The sequence below is a fragment of the Oppia nitens genome, unplaced genomic scaffold (assembly GCF_028296485.1).
Source record: "Oppia nitens isolate AA-2021 unplaced genomic scaffold, nextdenovo-longstitch-racon4-pilon3 scaffold1_pilon_pilon_pilon, whole genome shotgun sequence".
In the NCBI taxonomy this organism is placed as follows: Eukaryota; Metazoa; Arthropoda; class Arachnida; order Sarcoptiformes; family Oppiidae; genus Oppia; species Oppia nitens.
Window position 1 is genome coordinate 5,718,604 of NW_026533199.1, and position 21,214 is coordinate 5,739,817.

The 21,214-nt window shown below is 22.6% G+C and overlaps 2 protein-coding genes across 3 annotated transcripts; both read right to left on the reverse strand.

The window, feature by feature from the left end:
- Positions 1-1,176: 1,176 nt before the first annotated feature.
- LOC128952039 (ketosamine-3-kinase-like) lies at positions 1,177-2,762 on the reverse strand. The gene is made up of 3 exons (XM_054297363.1): positions 2,593-2,762; positions 1,483-2,227; positions 1,177-1,399 (listed from the first exon to the last, which is right to left on the reverse strand). The coding sequence occupies exons 1-3, from the start codon at positions 2,678-2,680 to the stop codon at positions 1,282-1,284; spliced, it is 951 nt and encodes a 316-aa protein (XP_054153338.1). The 5' UTR covers positions 2,681-2,762; the 3' UTR covers positions 1,177-1,281.
- Positions 2,763-6,888: 4,126 nt separating this feature from the next.
- LOC128952653 (sodium/calcium exchanger 1-like) lies at positions 6,889-19,065 on the reverse strand. 2 transcript variants are annotated; one of them, XM_054298080.1, is made up of 7 exons: positions 17,816-19,065; positions 12,844-13,140; positions 12,373-12,767; positions 9,154-9,611; positions 8,027-8,149; positions 7,925-7,960; positions 6,889-7,370 (listed from the first exon to the last, which is right to left on the reverse strand). In XM_054298080.1, exons 1-7 carry the CDS (start codon positions 18,917-18,919, stop codon positions 7,000-7,002), a joined length of 2,784 nt encoding a protein of 927 aa, XP_054154055.1. In that variant the 5' UTR covers positions 18,920-19,065; the 3' UTR covers positions 6,889-6,999. The 2 variants fall into 2 exon arrangements, with proteins under 2 accessions (XP_054154055.1, XP_054154056.1); XM_054298081.1 differs by lacking the exons at positions 6,889-7,370; positions 7,925-7,960; positions 8,027-8,149 and adding an exon at positions 8,584-8,803.
- Positions 19,066-21,214: the final 2,149 nt, after the last annotated feature.

The window sequence follows — 21,214 nt, forward strand, 5'->3', positions numbered from 1 at the left end:
TCAATTCATATATAAAAAAATAGTCAACAAAAATAAGCCATTTGTATAGAGATTGCGTCCAAATTCTGTAATCTATTTTACAATTGATTTGGATTTTTTCAAATGTTTTATATAAAAATATTTATATATATATATATATATAGCAATTGTATACAATATATAAAATACTAGAAAAATTAATATCACAAATGATTAAAATATTTTATTTTCATCGAAAAAATAAATGACATTAAATTTTAACAATTTATAAATGAAAGTATAATCAAAAATAATGTTAAAAACATTTGAAAAGATGTTGAAATCGATTGTAAAATAGTGTACAGAATTGGGACGCAATCGCTATACAAATGGCTTATTTTTGTTGACAATTCGTATATAAGAATTAAATGTTTGTAATAATACAATCATCTGAAAAGCTATTCTCTAAAATTATAAAAATTAAGCCAAAATGAGTTAATTATTGTTTGTATTGTCGACTAAAACAATGGTTCATTGGACTGATTATTCATTGAGAGGTTGGCTCTCATTTGTCTCCTTTATGCACATCGGAACTGCTTTTCGTTGCTTTTATGACAAACACTTTCTTAGAGATAAAATATTTACCATCGATGCCGCCAATGGTATACTTTTGATTACTTAAATATTAATTACTATCAATAAATTATTTAAATTAATTAAACAGACACTGCATTTCATCATTTATATGGAATTTATAATATAATCATATGTTTCATATTAATACAGTCATCAATATATCTCTATGTTATGCCGTAAGAATATTGTTTAAATTATTATTATTTTTAATAATTAATTATTTACATTATGTATATATTAAAGAATCCAGAAGTTGGCCATTTGGTCCATGGCTTTGAATGTCTCATATTTTGCAACTGAATCTCTCTATTTTAAATCTATATCATCATATGGTACTTCTCTTTTCCCATTTATTATGAGTGGTAAGTAATTTGCTTTAAGTTAAATATAATTAATATTCAATATTTAACATAATAATAATTTTTATCATAATTTTAAACAATGATAAGTCTAATTAAAATAATTTATTTAATGACAACAAAATATAATTAATATTAAATATAATTAATAGGTATAACTCTGTTATGGATTATAACATTTCATTACATTTGGAAACCTTGGAAACGAAGAGATCTTGAGTTTGAAAATGAGTTATTATTGCGAGGAATGGCTTCACAAAAGTTGAATCGAAAAAAACGTTAAACAAATTCATGTCTTAAATGTTGTTTCAATTAAGACAACAATCAGTTATTTGTTGAGCGATTCAACGCATCGACGCATCAGTGAAAGTGATTGTTGTTTGTATTGACCACCGAAATGATTCCAATGATTTAAATAATGAAATAATTGATACAAATTGTCGCGTCTATCAGTCAATAGATAGTTATGTGTCGTTAATAAATGTTAATAACATATGAAATAATTTAGTTAGACTTATAATATCAATACTTATCAAATCCCGAAGATTTTGGTATTTTGTTGAAATAGCACTCATAGAAGTTTCGATTAAATCCGCCAAACATATGACCAATCGATAGATCAAATTCCGAGTGTCCATAAAAAGAAGACGCGTCAAAAACAACCGGCTCTTCAACTGTTTGGGCGGCATTTCCTGACCAAAGATCCCCGTGAAGTAGCGCTGGTATTATAGACTTATCTTTAAGATCAGTGAAAAACTTATCGATTTTCATCTGTAATATAGACCACAACTCAATGAGCTCTCGATTTCCCTCATTCTTCTCAATCAAATCTATTTGTTGTTTCAGTTTATTTCTGGCATAAAATTGAATCCAATCTTCTTCCCAATCATTGTTTTGGGCAATACTTCCGCAATATGTGGTCACATGAAATCCAAACTGTGAGATGTAATCTAAATCCTTATTCTTTCCAATCCAAGACTCGTTTTTCTTAATCTTATTACCCAAAAGTGTATTAAACAAATGCATTTGTGCTAATAGTTCACCTAATCTTCCAGATTGTTGTCTCAGTGATAATATATTGAGATACTCCATAACAATAGCACCTCCCGATCCTCTGATTTCTGGCACAACATGTAATGGTTTGGGCACTCGAATAGTATGGGTGTCATCGATGGTCTTCAATGACTCAAACTCTCCGCTAAACATCATAAATCCATCTTCAGATGTACTCTTCTTCACAAATACCAACCCATTGTCTGTCTCATAGATTTCACCTGAAAATCATATCAAATGTTATATTTATATACATATAAATAGATATTAATATTATAGTTATTTTGTGTTATATTATTAAACTTATAATTTTCTAATCAATACATCTAATTATATATGATATCAAATATTATCTAAGATATCAATGATTTCTTAATTATCATAATTACAAAAATATCTGTTATTATATCATATAATTTGATTGAAATTATATAATAAACTTAACAAATAATCTATAGATTTTTATATATAACGTAAAACAAAATTTAGTGATGAATTAAATGTAATAATAATAACAATTTTATTGATACAACTAATTATAAATAAATATTAGAAAATGATTAGTAAATCCTGAATCCTAACCTACCTGTGCTAATACAACCACTCCTATCGGTTCCTACTTTCTTCCAGATCTTTGTCTCCAACTTATCCTTGATTTCATCGTTAATTTCCATTGAAAAACACAATTAATTATGAGATAAACTACCGGTAAATATAATTTAATATTTTTTGTTTATATAATCATTAAATGAAAACAAAAACACGTGATTCTTATAAACCAATCCAATAGTACTACATATTAGTCGTATATTCGTATTAAGTGTAAAAAGTATGGATAGATATGTGTATGCATTTGGGAGAGTATTCGGTTAAACAGGTATTCTAAYGATTAGTTTATATTAAATACATTCAATTTGAAAATGACCAAGCACATAATCATGCACATAATGCACATAATGCACATTATTGGAGATTATATTAAACTCAACATTATTGTAATTGGTCATTTTTGATTAATTGTAAAATTAACTAGATAATAGCATCGACATAAAATAGTTGACTATTATCTACTATTATCTATATTATAGTTAATTTTACAATTAATCAAAAATGACCAATTACAATAATGTTGAGTATAATATAATCTCCAATTATGTGCTTGGTCATTTTTAAAATGAATGTATGGTTTTCGTATATCGAATACAAATATTAACACATTATATACATTATAAAATCCTATTATTTTTTAAAACATAAAAATATATTTCTAACGCATTTTGCTTTTTCTTATAATTTTTCAATGATTGACAAATATTGTAGATTTGTATAAATATATGTTTGTTTGTAATAAAATTGTTGACATTTATAAAATATTGTAAACTTTGTTAAAATACTTTATACGTGTAATACATTTCAATGAAAGTTTGACCCAACAACTTAAGATTATAACAATTTTTAAACATTTTCTAATTGTCTTATTATACATGTATACTATATATAGACGAGCATTAAATAAAACTATTTATTTTAATTAAATTAACATTTTTTACTAAAGACAATCATTTATTATAATAGCTATTAATTTATAAATAATTAACTCATTATTATTTGTTGTTTTTAATTATTTTTATTTATACAGAATTAAGGAGTCATTTTTATAAAAATTTTGAATAATTTATTAATTATTTTATAATACTGTATATTTTTGTATCTGTAGTATTAATTGGACGGGAGAGGACGGGTGTCTCGGATATCGGTTTAGTCGATTTCGGGTAAATATTTTTATCAATGAATGAGTGTTTAATTGGTTAAGTGTGTAAACTATGGTCGTATATGTGCTTATTATTTGATTTGATTTGTTTATAATACTTGATTATTACTGTACGTTTAAACGTGTTTGAATATATAAGTTAAACACACAATACCTATATTTGTTTTTTAGATGTTTGATCTGACAATGCTATTTAGCATCCTTAATTGGTTAAAAATATATTAAAAATTACATTTAGAAATCAATTTATTTATTCAATATTTTAAAAATTTATTTATTTATTTATAACAGTATATTATATATTTATTGTACCAATTAATAGTTAAATATACATAATATGTATAATATTACTTTATATAATGATATGAAGATAACACTTAATAATTATTTAAAATTTAAATGTATTATTATATATTTTGTTCATTATATTTATTTAGTAATTAATATAATTAGAATCTAGGTTATTATTAAATAATTAACATTTAACTATTTTGATATCTAATTTGTTTATTAAATTATACAATTAAAACTTGTAATAATAATAATAACAATCATGTTTTCATACAAAGATCAACACTTATATAATAAAACACTGTTTACACTGTATTGGAGTGAATTGCGTTTAAAATGTATGCGATTCTCAGTAATCAAACAAACCTATCATTTCATTGCTATTAAACATTATCTAACATTTTATTTAAATCATTTATAAAATTTATATATCCCTAATGTATAGTTAAAATAATAAAAGCATTTAAACTTATGTGGAATGCTTTAAATATACAGGTAGTAAATAGTTCTGATTATTAAAATAATTTTTAAATAAAACTAATTAAATTATATTTATCTAAATAAAAGAGTATTGTATTGGAATGGCATCATAATAGGGAATGACAGCTAATGCCATAATTTTGTTAATGTATTTATTTATATAAAAATCATTATAATGTATAACATTACTCATTGTTGTGGTTATATATATATTATAAAATTTAGATAAATGATTGACTAAACTATTTATATATTTATATACAATAATCATGAATCGCATCATTCATTGCATATTCAACTCCATATATTAACAACATATGAAAATGTTGTTTTGACATTATATTTATTATAATTTATATGTAATATATTTTATTAGAAATACAAAAAAATGAAATATTTCTTAAATAATGCTCAAAAATCAGAAATATTTCATATGATTTGTTAAACCTTTCTATTACATTTAATTTGTATTTGTTTATCAAAAATTAATATCCATTAAAATTGTTATGTATAAAATATATAATTTATTTAATTATCAAGCAAACAATTATATAAACAAACAATCCTTAAACAAATATTTTTGCTAATAATTAATGAAAATGATAATAATATCAAATTAAATGAAAAAATGTTTAATGTAGAATTTTTGTGTCATTTTTTAATTAAAAAAAGATTTATGTTTGTAATCTTACATATAATGTTTAATTAAAGAAAATGTAATAATCATTAATAATAATAATAATAATATTGTTATGTTTTTATGTTTAGATATCAGTCTTGTCATATGAAACGATAACATTTAAGCTAAACTTTCATTGATAGACACTTTCAACACAAACTCGTAATAATAATATTTAAATTTTCATAAAATAATCATAAATTATTTCAAAAAGTTTAAAGTTTAGCAAAAAAATATTTTTGGCATTAAGTAAAATTTTATCAGATTTGTGTAATATTATATAACAAACAATTTGTTTTTATATGATAATTTAGATTTAAATCAAATTATTAATATATTATTGAAAACTTTTAAAGATTTATTTATATAATAATTCATTGTAATACTATCACATTATGGTATTATTTTTATAGTTATTTTTCTTGTAAATTATAACTTTAAAATTATATTAAATTAATTTTTAGTTTTTTAAATTAAAATAATAGTTTATTCTATAAATATAATATATTTTTAAAATTTTGATAATTGTGCTACAAAAAAATTAATAAATCAATTAAGCACTTAAATTAGCATAGAATCTACAACAATGTCATTATTAGACATTTTGCCAAATTATTTTAATTAATGAAACGAGTCGATTGCTATTTAAATAATTAAATATATATATAAATATAATATCTGTATTATTTAATTTTCAAAGATTAATTTATATTTTTCACATTTACTGTATTCTTATTTATTAAATATTTTCAAATTATTATTTTAATTAGCAATTATTTTATAAAAAAATAAAACTTATATACTGTATACCGTATTATAACTATATTGTATAGATTAATTAAAGAGCAGCAATAAATTTGTCATTAAAAATTCCCAAATATATTTATACATATTTTTAATATATTTATATAATAAACAATTTATGGAATATTAATTTAAATATATTATATTAAAACTTGATATCAATGCTAATATTACAAATTACAGTAAACGGACTATATATTATACAGTAGTTTAATCTGCAAACTGTTTGGCAGTGACTTTTATAATTGATATTATAAACAAAAATAATTAATATTAAGATTTACAATTTTTAAAAAAACAAATAAAATTTTAACATTAGTAATTTATCTAATAAAACAATACAAATTATCCATAAAGAAAAAGGAAGCCATAAATATAGATTTTAAAAGCAATCCCAACGAGAAATTCAAAGTGAAAACACTCTAATATATTATATTATTTTTATATCATTTTTTATATCATTTATAGCTTTTTCCTAAATAAAATAATTTTGTGTCGATTATAATAAATCATTGATTTTGTGGCCCTTTCTCACCAACTATTGGTGAAGTGGTCGATGACTTGATTAAAACAACACATCCTATGAGACTAAAATCATATACATTACAGTATTGATCGATAGGAAGATTGCATTTAATGGATATAGAGATCATAACGTTAGACAATATGAGTTTCTTCAACATAGCACCAAAAAAATGCTTTCAATTTAGCTATAAATGCGAGTATTTATAAAAATCTCTAATATAATTCAAACATTTAGATAAATGCTTTAAGTAATGTCTATAATATATTTATATATAAAAAATGACAATCTTTTCATTAGAAGACTAATTGAGTTAAAGAAAACATTTGCCAAAACTTAGATTTGCTGTTGACTTAAGAATCATATATTCATTAAAATGTCGTTTTTAAAAAATAATGACAGTTTTATAGAGTTATCAATGTTATGCTTTTGAAATAATTATCGTTTAAAGACCGGGAATCATATTATAAGCCTCAAGTGATGACATTAAGACATAAAATAACCAGAAGCAGACAAATAAGATAATAGTGGGCAGTTTGTAATGCATAGGACCTCCTAATTCACCACCTAATCGACGTCTAAACATAAGTACAATACAAGTCAAAAATGCACAAACACTGAATAGAGTAACTGAATAGACAAGAGATCCCGGATCCACAACAAATTGTGTGCCACGATATGCGTGTACTATAGCTGCCAGAGTCCACGCGATGCCGATCCCCAGGAAGACATTGACTGCATTACTACCCGTGACATTACCAATGGACGAGTCGGCATATTGATCGTTTTGTGCGGCCACCTTACTTGCAAATGTATCTATACATACATACATACATACATACATACATATAATACACACATTATTCAAATATTACTACAATAAATATATTTAATCATTTATTGCACTAATCAAATAAAAATGTATTATTCTTAAGACATACCTTTAAAGTATTCAATTTAATAAATCTATGATTAATGTCTAGACTATTAATTTAGGTTTAGTTTAGATAATATAATACATGTAATTATAATGAATATTTTCATAATACTAGAAATAAATAATACATTAGATTTTCATAATAATCTGTCTTTGAATTCTATGTCTAAATAAAATTTCAATGCATTAACTATAGGTTAACAAAAATAAAAAATTAATTTTATTTGTTTATTTACTTTAAATGTAATATACTAGTCAACTAATTTATATTATTATGTAAAATAGTGAACATATTTATAATAAATTTTAAAAATATAAATTGCTACCACAAAATAACTAAAATATAAAAAATTGAAAATAAATTAATTTAATTATGAAAATAATTTATAATAATTATATGCTTATATTTATATTGAGAATAATGTCAACAAACCTGGTATACTAGTTCCCAGTGCCACAAAAGAGATGGCTAATTATAACATTGATTTAGTTTGACTAATAAAACAATGTGTTATTAGAGGATAATATAGCAAACCTGTGATTGAATCTTTTAAACCAACAGTGCAGCCAAAATGTGAGGCCAAATCTCCTACAATAGCTGTTAATATACCGATCCATACAATACTGGCTACAAAACAAGCCCAACCATCGCCCATTTCTACGGCATTCAATTTGTGTCAATTAGTTAGCAAAATGTGAATTATTATATGTTTACTATAGTTTGTTTTATGTGTCGACTAATTATTACATAAAGTAATGCAATTTATTGTAGTGTATTAATAGTACACTATATCTATAACTAAAGGATAGCTTAGTGTTTAAATTATCGATTGGGTAGTAAAGGCTAAATTATAATACATAACAACTATTGCTTTTATCTAAACAATTGTTTTAATGCTTTATTGTAAGTATAGTTAACATTTTCTCTTTAATTATTCAAATAAAATGTTTTTTTACATCTTTTACTCTCAATTGCAGTTAAATAAAAATGAGATGTTTTTAGAAACTTACTTTCAATAACAGTATTACTCGTATAAAATTCATGACAATATAATTTCCATAACTTACCTTTTAATTTAACTTTAAGCCCAAATGAGTACATATTTGATACTATAGAAGCAATTATAGTGAATAGTGTGCTAACTTAACTAACCTGGTACACTTGTACCCAATGCCACTATAGAGAAAGCTGTGACCGCATCTTTAAGGCCAATAGTACAACCAAACTGTGAGGCCAAATCACCGATAAAAGCGGTCAGTGCCCCGATTACCAATATTGACACAACAAAACATACCCAACCATTTTTATAATCTGAACAATTATTTACCAATATATATATATATATAATATATATATATATATATAAAAACACAATTTAATTATTTATTTATCAGTTGTTCACTTGAAATATATTTAGTCTTTCATTCATTCATTGATTCATTCAGTTATTTAAATCTTTTATAATCAAAATTAATACAAATATTTTGTGAGCATCTCTTTTGTTATACCATTAATGATATAATTGATATAAATATTGTTTATTCATAAAAACGAAAGCAAAAGAGTAAAAAATGTGGGGAACTCTAGCAATGCTATTGTTTTGTGTATCTATTGAATAGCATCTAATGTAAGAATCGGAAGGAAAGGCATACAAGACATACCTGTTGGCGGAACAAATGCAAAGAGTATTTTCCAAAATAATGTAAACAAATGCATGACATAGTCTGAACACGTCGGCAACTTTTCTTCCCTTTCCTCTCCATCCTCTGCATCTGCATCTTCATTATCTCCAGCAGAAACAGTGATGGCATCAATGAACTGTTCCTTCCATGAAGACGTACCTAACAGTATCTTAGTATTGGCTTTTGATATTAATTGGTCAACAGTTGACTTAAATTCTTTGCTTTCTTTGATCCTAAGAGAGCACCGATAGATCTCTCCGAGCTTTGGTTTGCCTAACGAAGCAATTTTCTCATCAAAAATCAGTCCATTTCCTTCATTTTGATTATTCAATTCATTGATAGATTCTTCATCTCGAATTGGTTCAGACAATTCAACATAAAATATTGAGTCTTTTTCATAGCTTTCGTTGTCAATGATATGAATTAATATGTCTTGACTACAAAACAACAATTATATAAATTATAAATCATTTATATTATCGTTAAAAAACAGATTTTTTAAAATAGCAAATTTTAAAAGAAAGTTTCTAAAATAGATAATTTTTGTATATTTCTAATTGTCATCTAAATTTAGTTTTCTCTGCATCCCATAGTAGAGTATAATTATAAAGTAAAATTTCTATAGGAATTTATTTCTGAGAAACTTTCTAGAAATTTTATTAGGGAAATTTATTTGAAAATTTATATTAGCCTATCTTTAAATAGACTATAATTAACAAAATAAATACAATTTGTTATATTTTTTTAGTTAGTTTATATTGTTGTGTCATTACATCCATTACCTATAAAATAAATTTAATTATAAATTACTAAATATATGGGAACTCATAAAATAATACTATATAATAATAATAAACTAAAATTTCTGAATATAAGTCTTTATTAAAAATACTTAATAAAATTGCATAATTATTTGCTTATTTAATTTATAGTATACTATCACTTAATTATAATTTTATTTTTAACCTATTTTTATAATATTTAATTTTTTGAATTAAAAAATAGCTAGAAATATGTTTTTAAAAAATTAATTATATATAAGTTTCATATATCTATATTAATCTTAAGTCCATAAACATTATTATATTCAATAAATAAAAATAGATTTTCATATTTAAATTTTTTTTCTTTAATATTTAAATCGAAAAAGTCTAAGAATTTAATATTTGATGAAAGTGTTCACAAATCAGAATCCAAATGCAAATAATGTAAATTTATTTATTATTTGCAAAAAACACATTACATTACCGCTAACAGTCAAATACAGTTTATACAGTATATTTGGGTCAACAGTGAATTCAAGTGCTAATCTTATCATTGATAACGTTAGTAAAGTATTGTTATTTGTTTGTCAATTCACATTCATTTTATGCATAAATAAAACTAAACACATATTTTTTGTCAAATTCAGTCAAAGACATTAAGAATTTTGACATTAATTTTAAACATAATATTTTTTGAACAACATTTGTCAAAATATAAGACAAACCGATCGATAAAAATCTATATTTTAAATCATTATGAATTAAAAATTATGTCAGTACTTAATATATTATTTAATCAAAATTTATTTTTATGTTTTTCAAACATAACAAATATTGTACTATAACTTAGTTTAATTGTTTGTAAAACAAATGAATTGTTATTTGAAGCAGTTTGAATAATATATATAATCAGTAAATTGATTTTTTAAATAAAAATAACATTTAACGGTAAACTTAATATTATATATTTTTCAATTTAATTTACTTTAAAACTAGTTAATACAAGACTTAGATTAATTTATTTTTATAATAACAAATATTATTTTATGTATTTTTGTTGTGAAATATATTATATATACTGTAATTTATATAGTTTTTACCACTCTATCAAATATAAATTCAAATAAGAAATATTTTTATTATTAGATTTAAACATTAAAATAAAGCAATCTTTGTATTAAAATAAATCTTTTTATCCATCCATATATTCAAAATGATAATATCACATGTTAGCTTAACATTAAATGAACAAATATTTCATATATATATAATACTTTAGATAATTATTAAAAGAAAAATCAATATTTAATTGATTAAATATGTATGGGATATACAACAGTGATTTATAGTATAGATATTAAATATTTCTCATAAAAAATGAAAAATAATTTATATTTTTATAATAACCTACTGTAATATAATAAAATTGATGTACTAAATAATATATTATAAATTGAAATTAAATGGGAAACGTTTAACATTTAATGACTAATATTGAATATCTTTGCCATTGATATAAAACTTTATGCCAATGTTTTAACAGTATTTTCAATGCCTTTATTTAACTAATTACTAAATGCTGTGACAAATTAAGTGTCAAATTATCCGATGACTTAAAACAAACAAAAATATTGATTTCGTAAAAGCTATTGGCTATCAGTAACATCAAGATTATCATTATTATGTAGTTTTATTAATACCATTATTTTGACAAAATCTAATTATTTAATACTATGCTATTCGTTATAATACTACCGTATTGTCATACAAAAGCACACAATATGTTGTGTATAATAAATTTGATTTCATAAATAAAGCATTGACTGAAAAAAATAATAGTGACTACTAGTTATAAGTGGATTATATTGTCATAATAATAACAATAATATTATTATATAAATGAATACAGAATATGAATTATGATTACAAGACCTAAAAACAAATTACAGTAAACTTAATGACCGCTGGGTTTATAGTAATTTGTCGATTATTACTGAAAAAACACAATTCACTCCCATTTTAATTATAGTTTATATTAATACAGTAGTTTTAGACTTTTTTATTCATTCAATTATTAATATATAAATTTATATATACAGTGTATATATATATTAATACATTTTCATAAATTACTCTTAATAATTATGATAAGATAATCTTGAATAGACTTGATTATAGTTTTAATATATGTTATTAATAAATAAACGTATATTAGTTAAAATTTTAATATAAAATTTTTGAAATCAACTTATGCAAGGGTGTGGTTAGAGATAATAGGATGAGCGGTCATAAAATAATAGTTAAATGCATTAATGCATTGATCGTATGGTTAACAATGATGACCTCAAAATGTAACACAATTTTTATATTAAGTTTGCTTTTAATAAAATAAAAATATATATAATATACATATACTGTATATGATACCACTTACGAGATTTGGTTATTTTCAAATGTGATGACACCACTCGACATCTCAAATTCAATGCCATCTTTAGCTGTGCCTTCAATCGTATGATACGGTACTGAAACCCTTCCTCTGGCACCACTATATCGAGTTATTTTTAGATGATATTCACCGACAGATTCAGACACTTCGTATTGGTTTTCGGCAAACGAGAAGACACCTGAATGATCGTCATCGAGAATCATGACTGTGGCGATGGCCGGAGTGCCCAACTGTAGTAGTGGTGGACTCTTGTTTGACTGACTAATAGCCCCATTCATTGGAGTACAGCTTTCATGACTCAAATATCGGGGATTACTTAGTCTGACATAAAAATGCTCGTCTTCTTCAAACACATCGTCGTCGATGACTGTTATAAAAACCTAACAAATCATATATAAGTGAAAATTAATTATTTGAATTTAAATTGATTTTTCAAAATATTTGTTTGATATAAACCTGTTTATGCATTTCGTTTGGACGGAATATAACAGTTCCCTCAATGAGCTCATAGTCTGAACCGGCATTTGCTGTGCCGTCTTCAGTCTTAAAGTCTACACAAACTGTAGATTTAAGATCACCCTCACGGCTGATGGTAACAGCAAACTGTCCCACGTTTTCCATGACTGTATAGTGAGCCGGATTGAAGAATATTTTTATCATATCTTCTTTGTCTGTCTTAACCTCTTTCTTATCATCAGTTTTACCGACCCGTCTCTTAACCAAAGCATTACCTCCCGTCAACTTTTTTGTTGCCTGTATTTCATTAAATAAATATATAAACATTTATTAAGAGTTATTCAAATAAATTTTCTCTTTTTTGTTTATTTATAATTTAGATAACTTAGAGTATATGTATTTATATATGTATAATAATTATTATATAAATGAATATTTAATGATTGACTCATATAGGCATCAGTTAGCTTAAATAAAATGTTGTAATATAAATATATATTATACTGTATATAATTCATATATATAACTACTGTACATTTTATTTAAACTAATTGATGCCTATATTATATTTCTAATATATATATCTATAGATTCTATACCGTATATTCTACACTTTTTGTCAAATACTTTTTAATTTTATTTAGCACTAAAATATTCATAACCTATACATTTGGATGAGAAATCTAATTAACTCAACATTTATTCAGATTTAATTCAGAAGCAATTTGTAAAAAATCAATAATATCATCAATAACTTAATAATTAAAACAAAATATCGTATATAAAATAAAGATATTTATTATTTATGATTTGTTACAATAATAATACAACATACAATCATAAACTAATTATTAATTAAGTTATTGCAATTTTTAGGTTAAATCAATATAATTTTTGAAATAGTAATTAAATACTATTATAAAATTAATATGAAAAATATAAAAATTTATTATAAACTATGTTTAAAGATATTTAACATTTTATTTTGTTTAACAATAGTTTTTTAAATACTTAATGGAATGCTTAAAACAATTGTCATTTATTATTCCGTTTAACAATTTGTTTATAAATAAAATTATTAATTATTAAGTATATCTACAGTATAATATTAAATCATTTTTTGATATTCATAACATTTTTAATATACAACAATTGTCTCTTATCTATATCCTTATATTGATAACAACCTTAAAATATTAATACCATAATATCAATAAATAATTAAAAATTAAAGATCATATTAGTATTATGTTATATACATTATATTATACTAAAACTTTGTATCTCTTAGATTGTCATTACAACAAAAGTAATTTAATATTTTCAATGACAATATTGTTTCATTTGTAATATATTTTTTAATTTTAAAATTGCGATTTAGATGAGAGTCTGACGAAAAAGCAGTGATTGTTAAAAATAGACACAACTTTCACAAAATATAAGAGCATTTAATACGAAGAGCCTCTAAATTTGGACGCAATTCAAAAATTTTGTATTATATCTCTCTTTTTTTGTTGGTATAAATTAAGACAAAAACATATACTAAAGACTATATCTCTGACCCATTTTAAGAGATTTTTTATAATAAAATTACTGCTTTAATGTCAAAATAGGTAAGAATGCATTAGTTTTATTTGTTTTTAAAATAGCTGCGGAACTCGTGTTATATTCAACACTGATTTTATTTCCAATAATATTGTACTCGTTATACATTTATTTATTCAGTTAACTATAAATTTTATCAAATTTATAAGTTACATATAAATTCAAAATTTTCAAAAATTATATTATTTATTTATTATTTTATACTGTATTTTAGAAATATTTATGTATAGAATAATTTTGTGTATTTAATTTCAATAGTTTCAGTTAATTTATCTGAAATACTTAAAAAATAATTAATTTACTAACTATTTCAATAGCCAAATAATATCAAATAACAATAATATATGTATAAACTCACTTTTATTTAGCAATATAAAATAATGTATTTATTAATACACTAGACACTTTGTTAAACATTATAATTGGATTTATGTTAATTAATAATAATATGTATATTAAGCAATTATTAGATTTATTGGCATATTTGTGTTAGAATATAAATAGTAAAATAAAATATTCATTTATTGTATTTAAAAATAACTCATTGTTAGCTCTAAGATATTTAAATCCAATTTAAAAAAAAAATAAATCATATTAATTATTGTTAATAAATATTTTTTATAAAACTAATTTAAAACTATTAAAATAATCCAAAGCTAAGCACATATTTAAATATAATTAGACTAAAATTTTTGTTATTTGTTTTATCTGTCGAATAGCGGAAATCCTTTTTTATGGATTTTTTTATAAATATTTTTAAAAAAATTTCGCAACATTACCTTTTAATACTTTATGATATTAAACTATAATAGTTAACTATTGTCATAATTTAAATAAATTGTAATATTTTATTATATTTTATTTCATATTGTCACATTAAGTTAATTTAAAACTGTGTACTATTTTAACCACTATTTAAAATTTAATGTTATATTTTGAGTGATTTGTGTTAATTGTTAAAATGTTTATAAAATAACCAAGATTATAATAACAAAAATATATTTACTAGTATATTTTATAAATCTAATTTCAAGTATTATTTTATTTGAGATAAACAGATGCAAATTGACTTCAAGCACATTACGATATAATATGTATATAATGTTTAACAACAATTAAAGCTCGTATTATAAAAGTAACACAAGTGTTACAAACAACACAACTTATATGAATAGTTTTCTTTCAGCAAAAATAATAATAAATAAAAATTATTTTGAATTGATTTTAAATAAATGTGTGGCACTTAAAGATTGAGTGTTTAATTTTCCAAATAAACAACAGTAAAATGTAGAGCTATGAGTATAAAAACCAATTCATTACAATCAAAACACATACATATATGCGATACAATGTTTGTCAACTCAAAGGCAATCTGTATGCACTATACAAACAATTCAAATCTATTAATATTGTCTAACCATTTAAAGACACGAAATTCAACTTAATATTTATTGAGTTGAAAATCACAGTCAATAAAATAATAAATATTTGATTAAATTAAAAGCAACTAAACTCAAGAATCGTGTGGAAGAGTATTAAAACTTAAAGTCTATATTAATGGCAATCATATTCTTTTAGTGAACAAAATTCTCATCAAATCTTAAATTATCCGACATTTGAAAAACTTTTGTTGCATTCAAAGTATTTGATAAATATATAACACATTAGCTATACTTATAATTTAAGTAATTTTTGTTGACATAACTATTATTAGTGACATGAAATATTTATTATCTTTATAGTGAATTCAATTTTATTAATAGTCTTAAATAAAACAACAAACTAATAATATTAACATAAATGTTGTTCATTCTATCAACATATTAATAATCCATCAATTTATATATTGCATCAATTTTTACAAAATTGCCAAATATTCATATTTTATATTTATAATTATTTTTTGTTGTTGATATATAATTAAATTAAATAAACTATTCATATGCATTCACTATGCATATATAAATATTGATATAATTATAAAAAATTTAATTTCAAAAAAATATTTGAAAATTTTGTTATTTTAATGTAAACTTCTATTTATATGTTTGAAATGTGTTCACAACTCTATACTTTTTGTGTCAAATATAATATGGTATATAAATATATATATATATATATATATATATATATATACTTCTTATAAATAAAATAAAGTTTAAATGTTAAGCAAAGATCAAAAGCAAAACTTATATCAAACAAAAATTGTATTTATATTTAAATCTCTCAAAAGAAATCGTATATTTAAATTGATTTATAGTAATATCAAAATCAGATCTAAAATATATCTAAAATAAAATGTATTAAATATATATTTGGTTTTGGTTTTGGTAAAAATATGGCGGACTATATATCATTGAACATAAAATCATTTATAAAATATTAATATTAATTGTTCTTGAAGTAATATAAATAAAACAATTATCATTTATTAAATAACAGTAATATTGTTTAATTATTTAAAAGTTAATTACATCAAACTTAATAATCTGTTATAAATCATTTTAAATTTTATTTATATTAATTTTTATCACACCTCAAAATTGTTTAGATATTATTTTTTAGATTATAAAATTAAAAGGAAATTCACAGATATATTGGCAGCAAATTAAAAAATATTTATAAATAACTTTTATCGGAGCAAACATTGGACTCTGAAATGAAATTCCAATGAAATCAATAGGGATCTCATGAAAAGCTAATTTTATTTAACCGATCGATAAGTATTAATATTGGCAATAGTAATACATATGGTGTATCACAAACAGTATCGATAAAAACAATAGCTATATTGAAGTGCTGTTTGTTTAGACAATAATTTATTATATCATATAATTGTCACCTAAAAACTCTTCAGTTATAACAATGATTTAAGAATTGGAAAAAATTTATTATTTCTTTAATAATTCAACACTCAATACGAGATATAAAGTATACTTCAATTAATGTTATTTTTGATTTTATTTTTTAGAAAAAAACTAAAATGTAATTGAAAATTGATTTAATCATTTCTAAAAGGAAATTATTTTTCAATACTTATATTCTTAATTTAGTGTATATATATAAATGCATCTATTAATTAAATATATTAATATAATAAACTGTTAAATTCTAGTAATATAATATCAATAATCAATGAATAAAAATTTTCACAATGAGTTGAAAATAGCCATAAATTTGAAAAATAATTTATAAAAGAGTAAATCAAAATAAAATTTTGTAATCAATATGTGAAAGATTTCATTGAATATATCACAGCATTGACTAAGAAGTTGATTGAAAATCAATAAAATGTTTTTACATAAAAGTCTATTAGTCGGGCAGTGATTCGTTAAATGGGAGCAAAAATCAAATAATATGTAATTACCTGAAGACGATAAAAGGCTCGACTTTTGGGTCCTCTATTCATGATCTCATCTCTGGCCATGTGTTCAATATCACTCATATCACTGTTTGGATTTTTTTTCCTTAATTCCCGAAGCAATTGAATGTATTCACGTCTGTGTTCCTCAAACTCTCGAACTTCGTCGTCGGCCTCCTCTTCAAACACTTTGAATCCGCCATCAATTAGATGATTAGATTGATTAAGTTTAGTCATTGCTAGCTCCACGTCCTCATCGCCACCCTCTCCGCCTACTATAAGACCTCTTTTATTCATTCTATACTTTTTTGATAAGTATTTATAGACAAGTAGTCGACGATCGGCTATATAAGCGGTCAATACTGTGGCCGGAAAAAATAGAAAAGTGATTAAACCTTCCCATATGTCGATCACTCCTTTGGAAGTCCATATAAGTATAACACAGAGCCAGATATAGGCGAAGACACTCCAAATCATTGTAACAAAAAATACTCGAAGATGTTTGATCTTCTTATACTGAGTGCTGGGCACACACCACACACAGATGGCTATTATGACAAACATATTGAAGGCCGCACTTCCCACTATAGTTCCCGGACCTAAGTCTCCGGCATTAAAGTCTTGTGCATACACTTCGATAATCGACAACAAGATCTCTGGAGCCGACGATCCCAAAGCCATAAGTGTTAAGTTGGATACCGTTTCGTTCCAAATGCGGACACTTATCACTTGCGGTTCACTGTTTGGCTTCTTTATGGTTACCTGTCTTTCCTGTGATGTAATCACTTCTATTGATGCCATAAACTTATCAGCGATTATAGAGACGCCAACAAACATATAGACGAGTCCAACAAAATATATGACACCTCTGGCAACAATATCACCCGTCGCCAGGTTTTCAATCGGTTCCCATACGGGTAACAATAGTCCCGGTCTGCACATGAGTTTGTTCATCTTCATTGATATACTACTTGATGATTGATTTGCTATACTATATACATCATTATCTTCAACAACACTGACTGCATATATCATATTGATTGCAACAGTTAAGGTCCAAACCATTATTGGAAACCATTTCGAGACCAGTGTGTTGATAATCAAAGACATTTTGCAGTCTAATAGCAATTTAATATAATTGTAAATGTATTGAGATCTTTAAGAGTATAGCTTTAGCGCACAAGTAGCCCATCACTCTTGTAGTCTGAATAGCATTGAGAGCTCTCTTATCAAAATTTCAGTGCATTTAATAATAGACAGCAAATGCAATGCTAACAGAGTATGACTCCGACAGCTGAGTCTGACTATTAATAGCCCGACTATCACATCGTTGGTCTGCCATCTCATATACTGAACAACTATTTATTTATTTATCACTTATTAACATATTTTTTATATTCATTACTATTACTATTATTGACTACTAGACAATCACACCAAATGATAACAGTTTAATTTGATATTTTTATATTAAATTATAATAAGTTAAATATTAATTTCTAAAAAGTAAAAATTGACAAAATAACGAAATGACAAAATCAATAATATTTATATAGAATTGCATTATTTATAAATACTTTATATTTTTTAGATTAAAATTTAAAATTGCTAAACTCAGTTAATTTTTATAATATTAAAAAATATCAAGAAAAAATATTTAAGTTTTTATATTATTATAATGTAATTACAAATAAATTATATACAGTATCTATTCATAATAAAGTGTTAACTAAAATTTATTATTATTATCACTGTTTTTGCATTTTATTAAAATTTAGAAATTAAAATTTAAATTGCTGTAATTTAGCAAATTCATATGAACATTAATAATATACTAATAAAAAATTATATCATTTTATCATCAAAAAATAAATATAATAAAAATATTAAATTTATTTTAATAATAATAATTATAATCTTTATTGATYATAATCATTATCTTTATTTATTTAAATATATTCCCTGAAAAGTTTGATAAATTGCAAATTTGAAACTTTTGATATTAATAATAATGTATTTACTGTTAGGAAATAATAACGAGACAAATTGTAATCTCAAAACTTAATAAATATTTTTTGCATTCTGTTTGATAATTAGAAAAAATTATAATTGTATTCAAAATTAAATATATATATCTTTAAAAAAATAAAAGTATATTTTAAAGTATAATCATTCAATTTTTATATTTTTTTATAATTTAGTGATCAAAATTTCTACAATTAGATAATTTACAAAAATTAATAAAAATGTTTTTAGTTAATTAGAATTCACATATTATTTATGCAAATTTACAAATAAATCAATAAATAATTATTCTTTAGAAAAGAAATTAAGTTTTTAATTGTTTTTGAAATCTTATTCAAATTGTGTAATTCCGATAAATTTTTTAATTTCATAAAACACTAATTGATTTTATCTTTCATTTGTCAGATAACTTATATAATTTTTTTTATTACATAAATAGAAAAAATTATTAAAAATTTTAATTTTGTTATTTTATAGACAAATTTAGACCTAACTTTCAAACAATCATTTATAAAAACAAAGTGAATTCATTTGATAAATATACTGAATCTTATTAATAATGATTTAATTATTTAGGATAAACATAATACAGATCTTCTGTCTCTTTATTTATACCTAAGTGTAATAATTAGTGCATCAAAAAAATATTTATTTAAAAATCGAAAATATTCAATAAAATATTTACTAAAAACTATCAAAATATTTACTTAAATATTTATTATTATTTTTTAAATTGTCATTTATTAGTAAAAATGTATATTTAATCAATTTGTAATTTATTCTAATCTCTATTTAAATTACAGTATTACAAATTGATATCATATTTTTATTAAGAAAAGGTAAAAAATACACTTAATTTTGTTTTCTAACTTAATAACTAATACAACTGAATAATATAATTTTTACTCATTGATTGTATTCACATGTTTAACACATCTAATGCTGTTTTGTCTAATATTTTTGCTAATTTTTATATCATAGAGTTATTTGTAATTTATATATATTTACTGTTCGTTAAAAACTAYAACTTTAAGCAAAAACTCTGTAGTATTCAGTACTTTATAATCTATTTTTACAGTTTTAAGTTATAATATTTAAGTATATTTACTAAAAACACAAAATATTAAATTAAATATTTCTTATTTATTTATCACTAAAATATGTATTATATTTAAGTAAATATTTTTGATTTAATTAAATATATTTCGATGCACTAGTAATAATAGTTAAGTGATAATAATAAATATCATACAATACAGTATATACCGGTAGTATAAATTTATAATTGGTAATTTATTTATTATGAAAGACTAAATTTCAATGCATAATTTTATCCAGAAATTGTATAAATTTAAGTTTAAAAATGGAGATATTTTATAG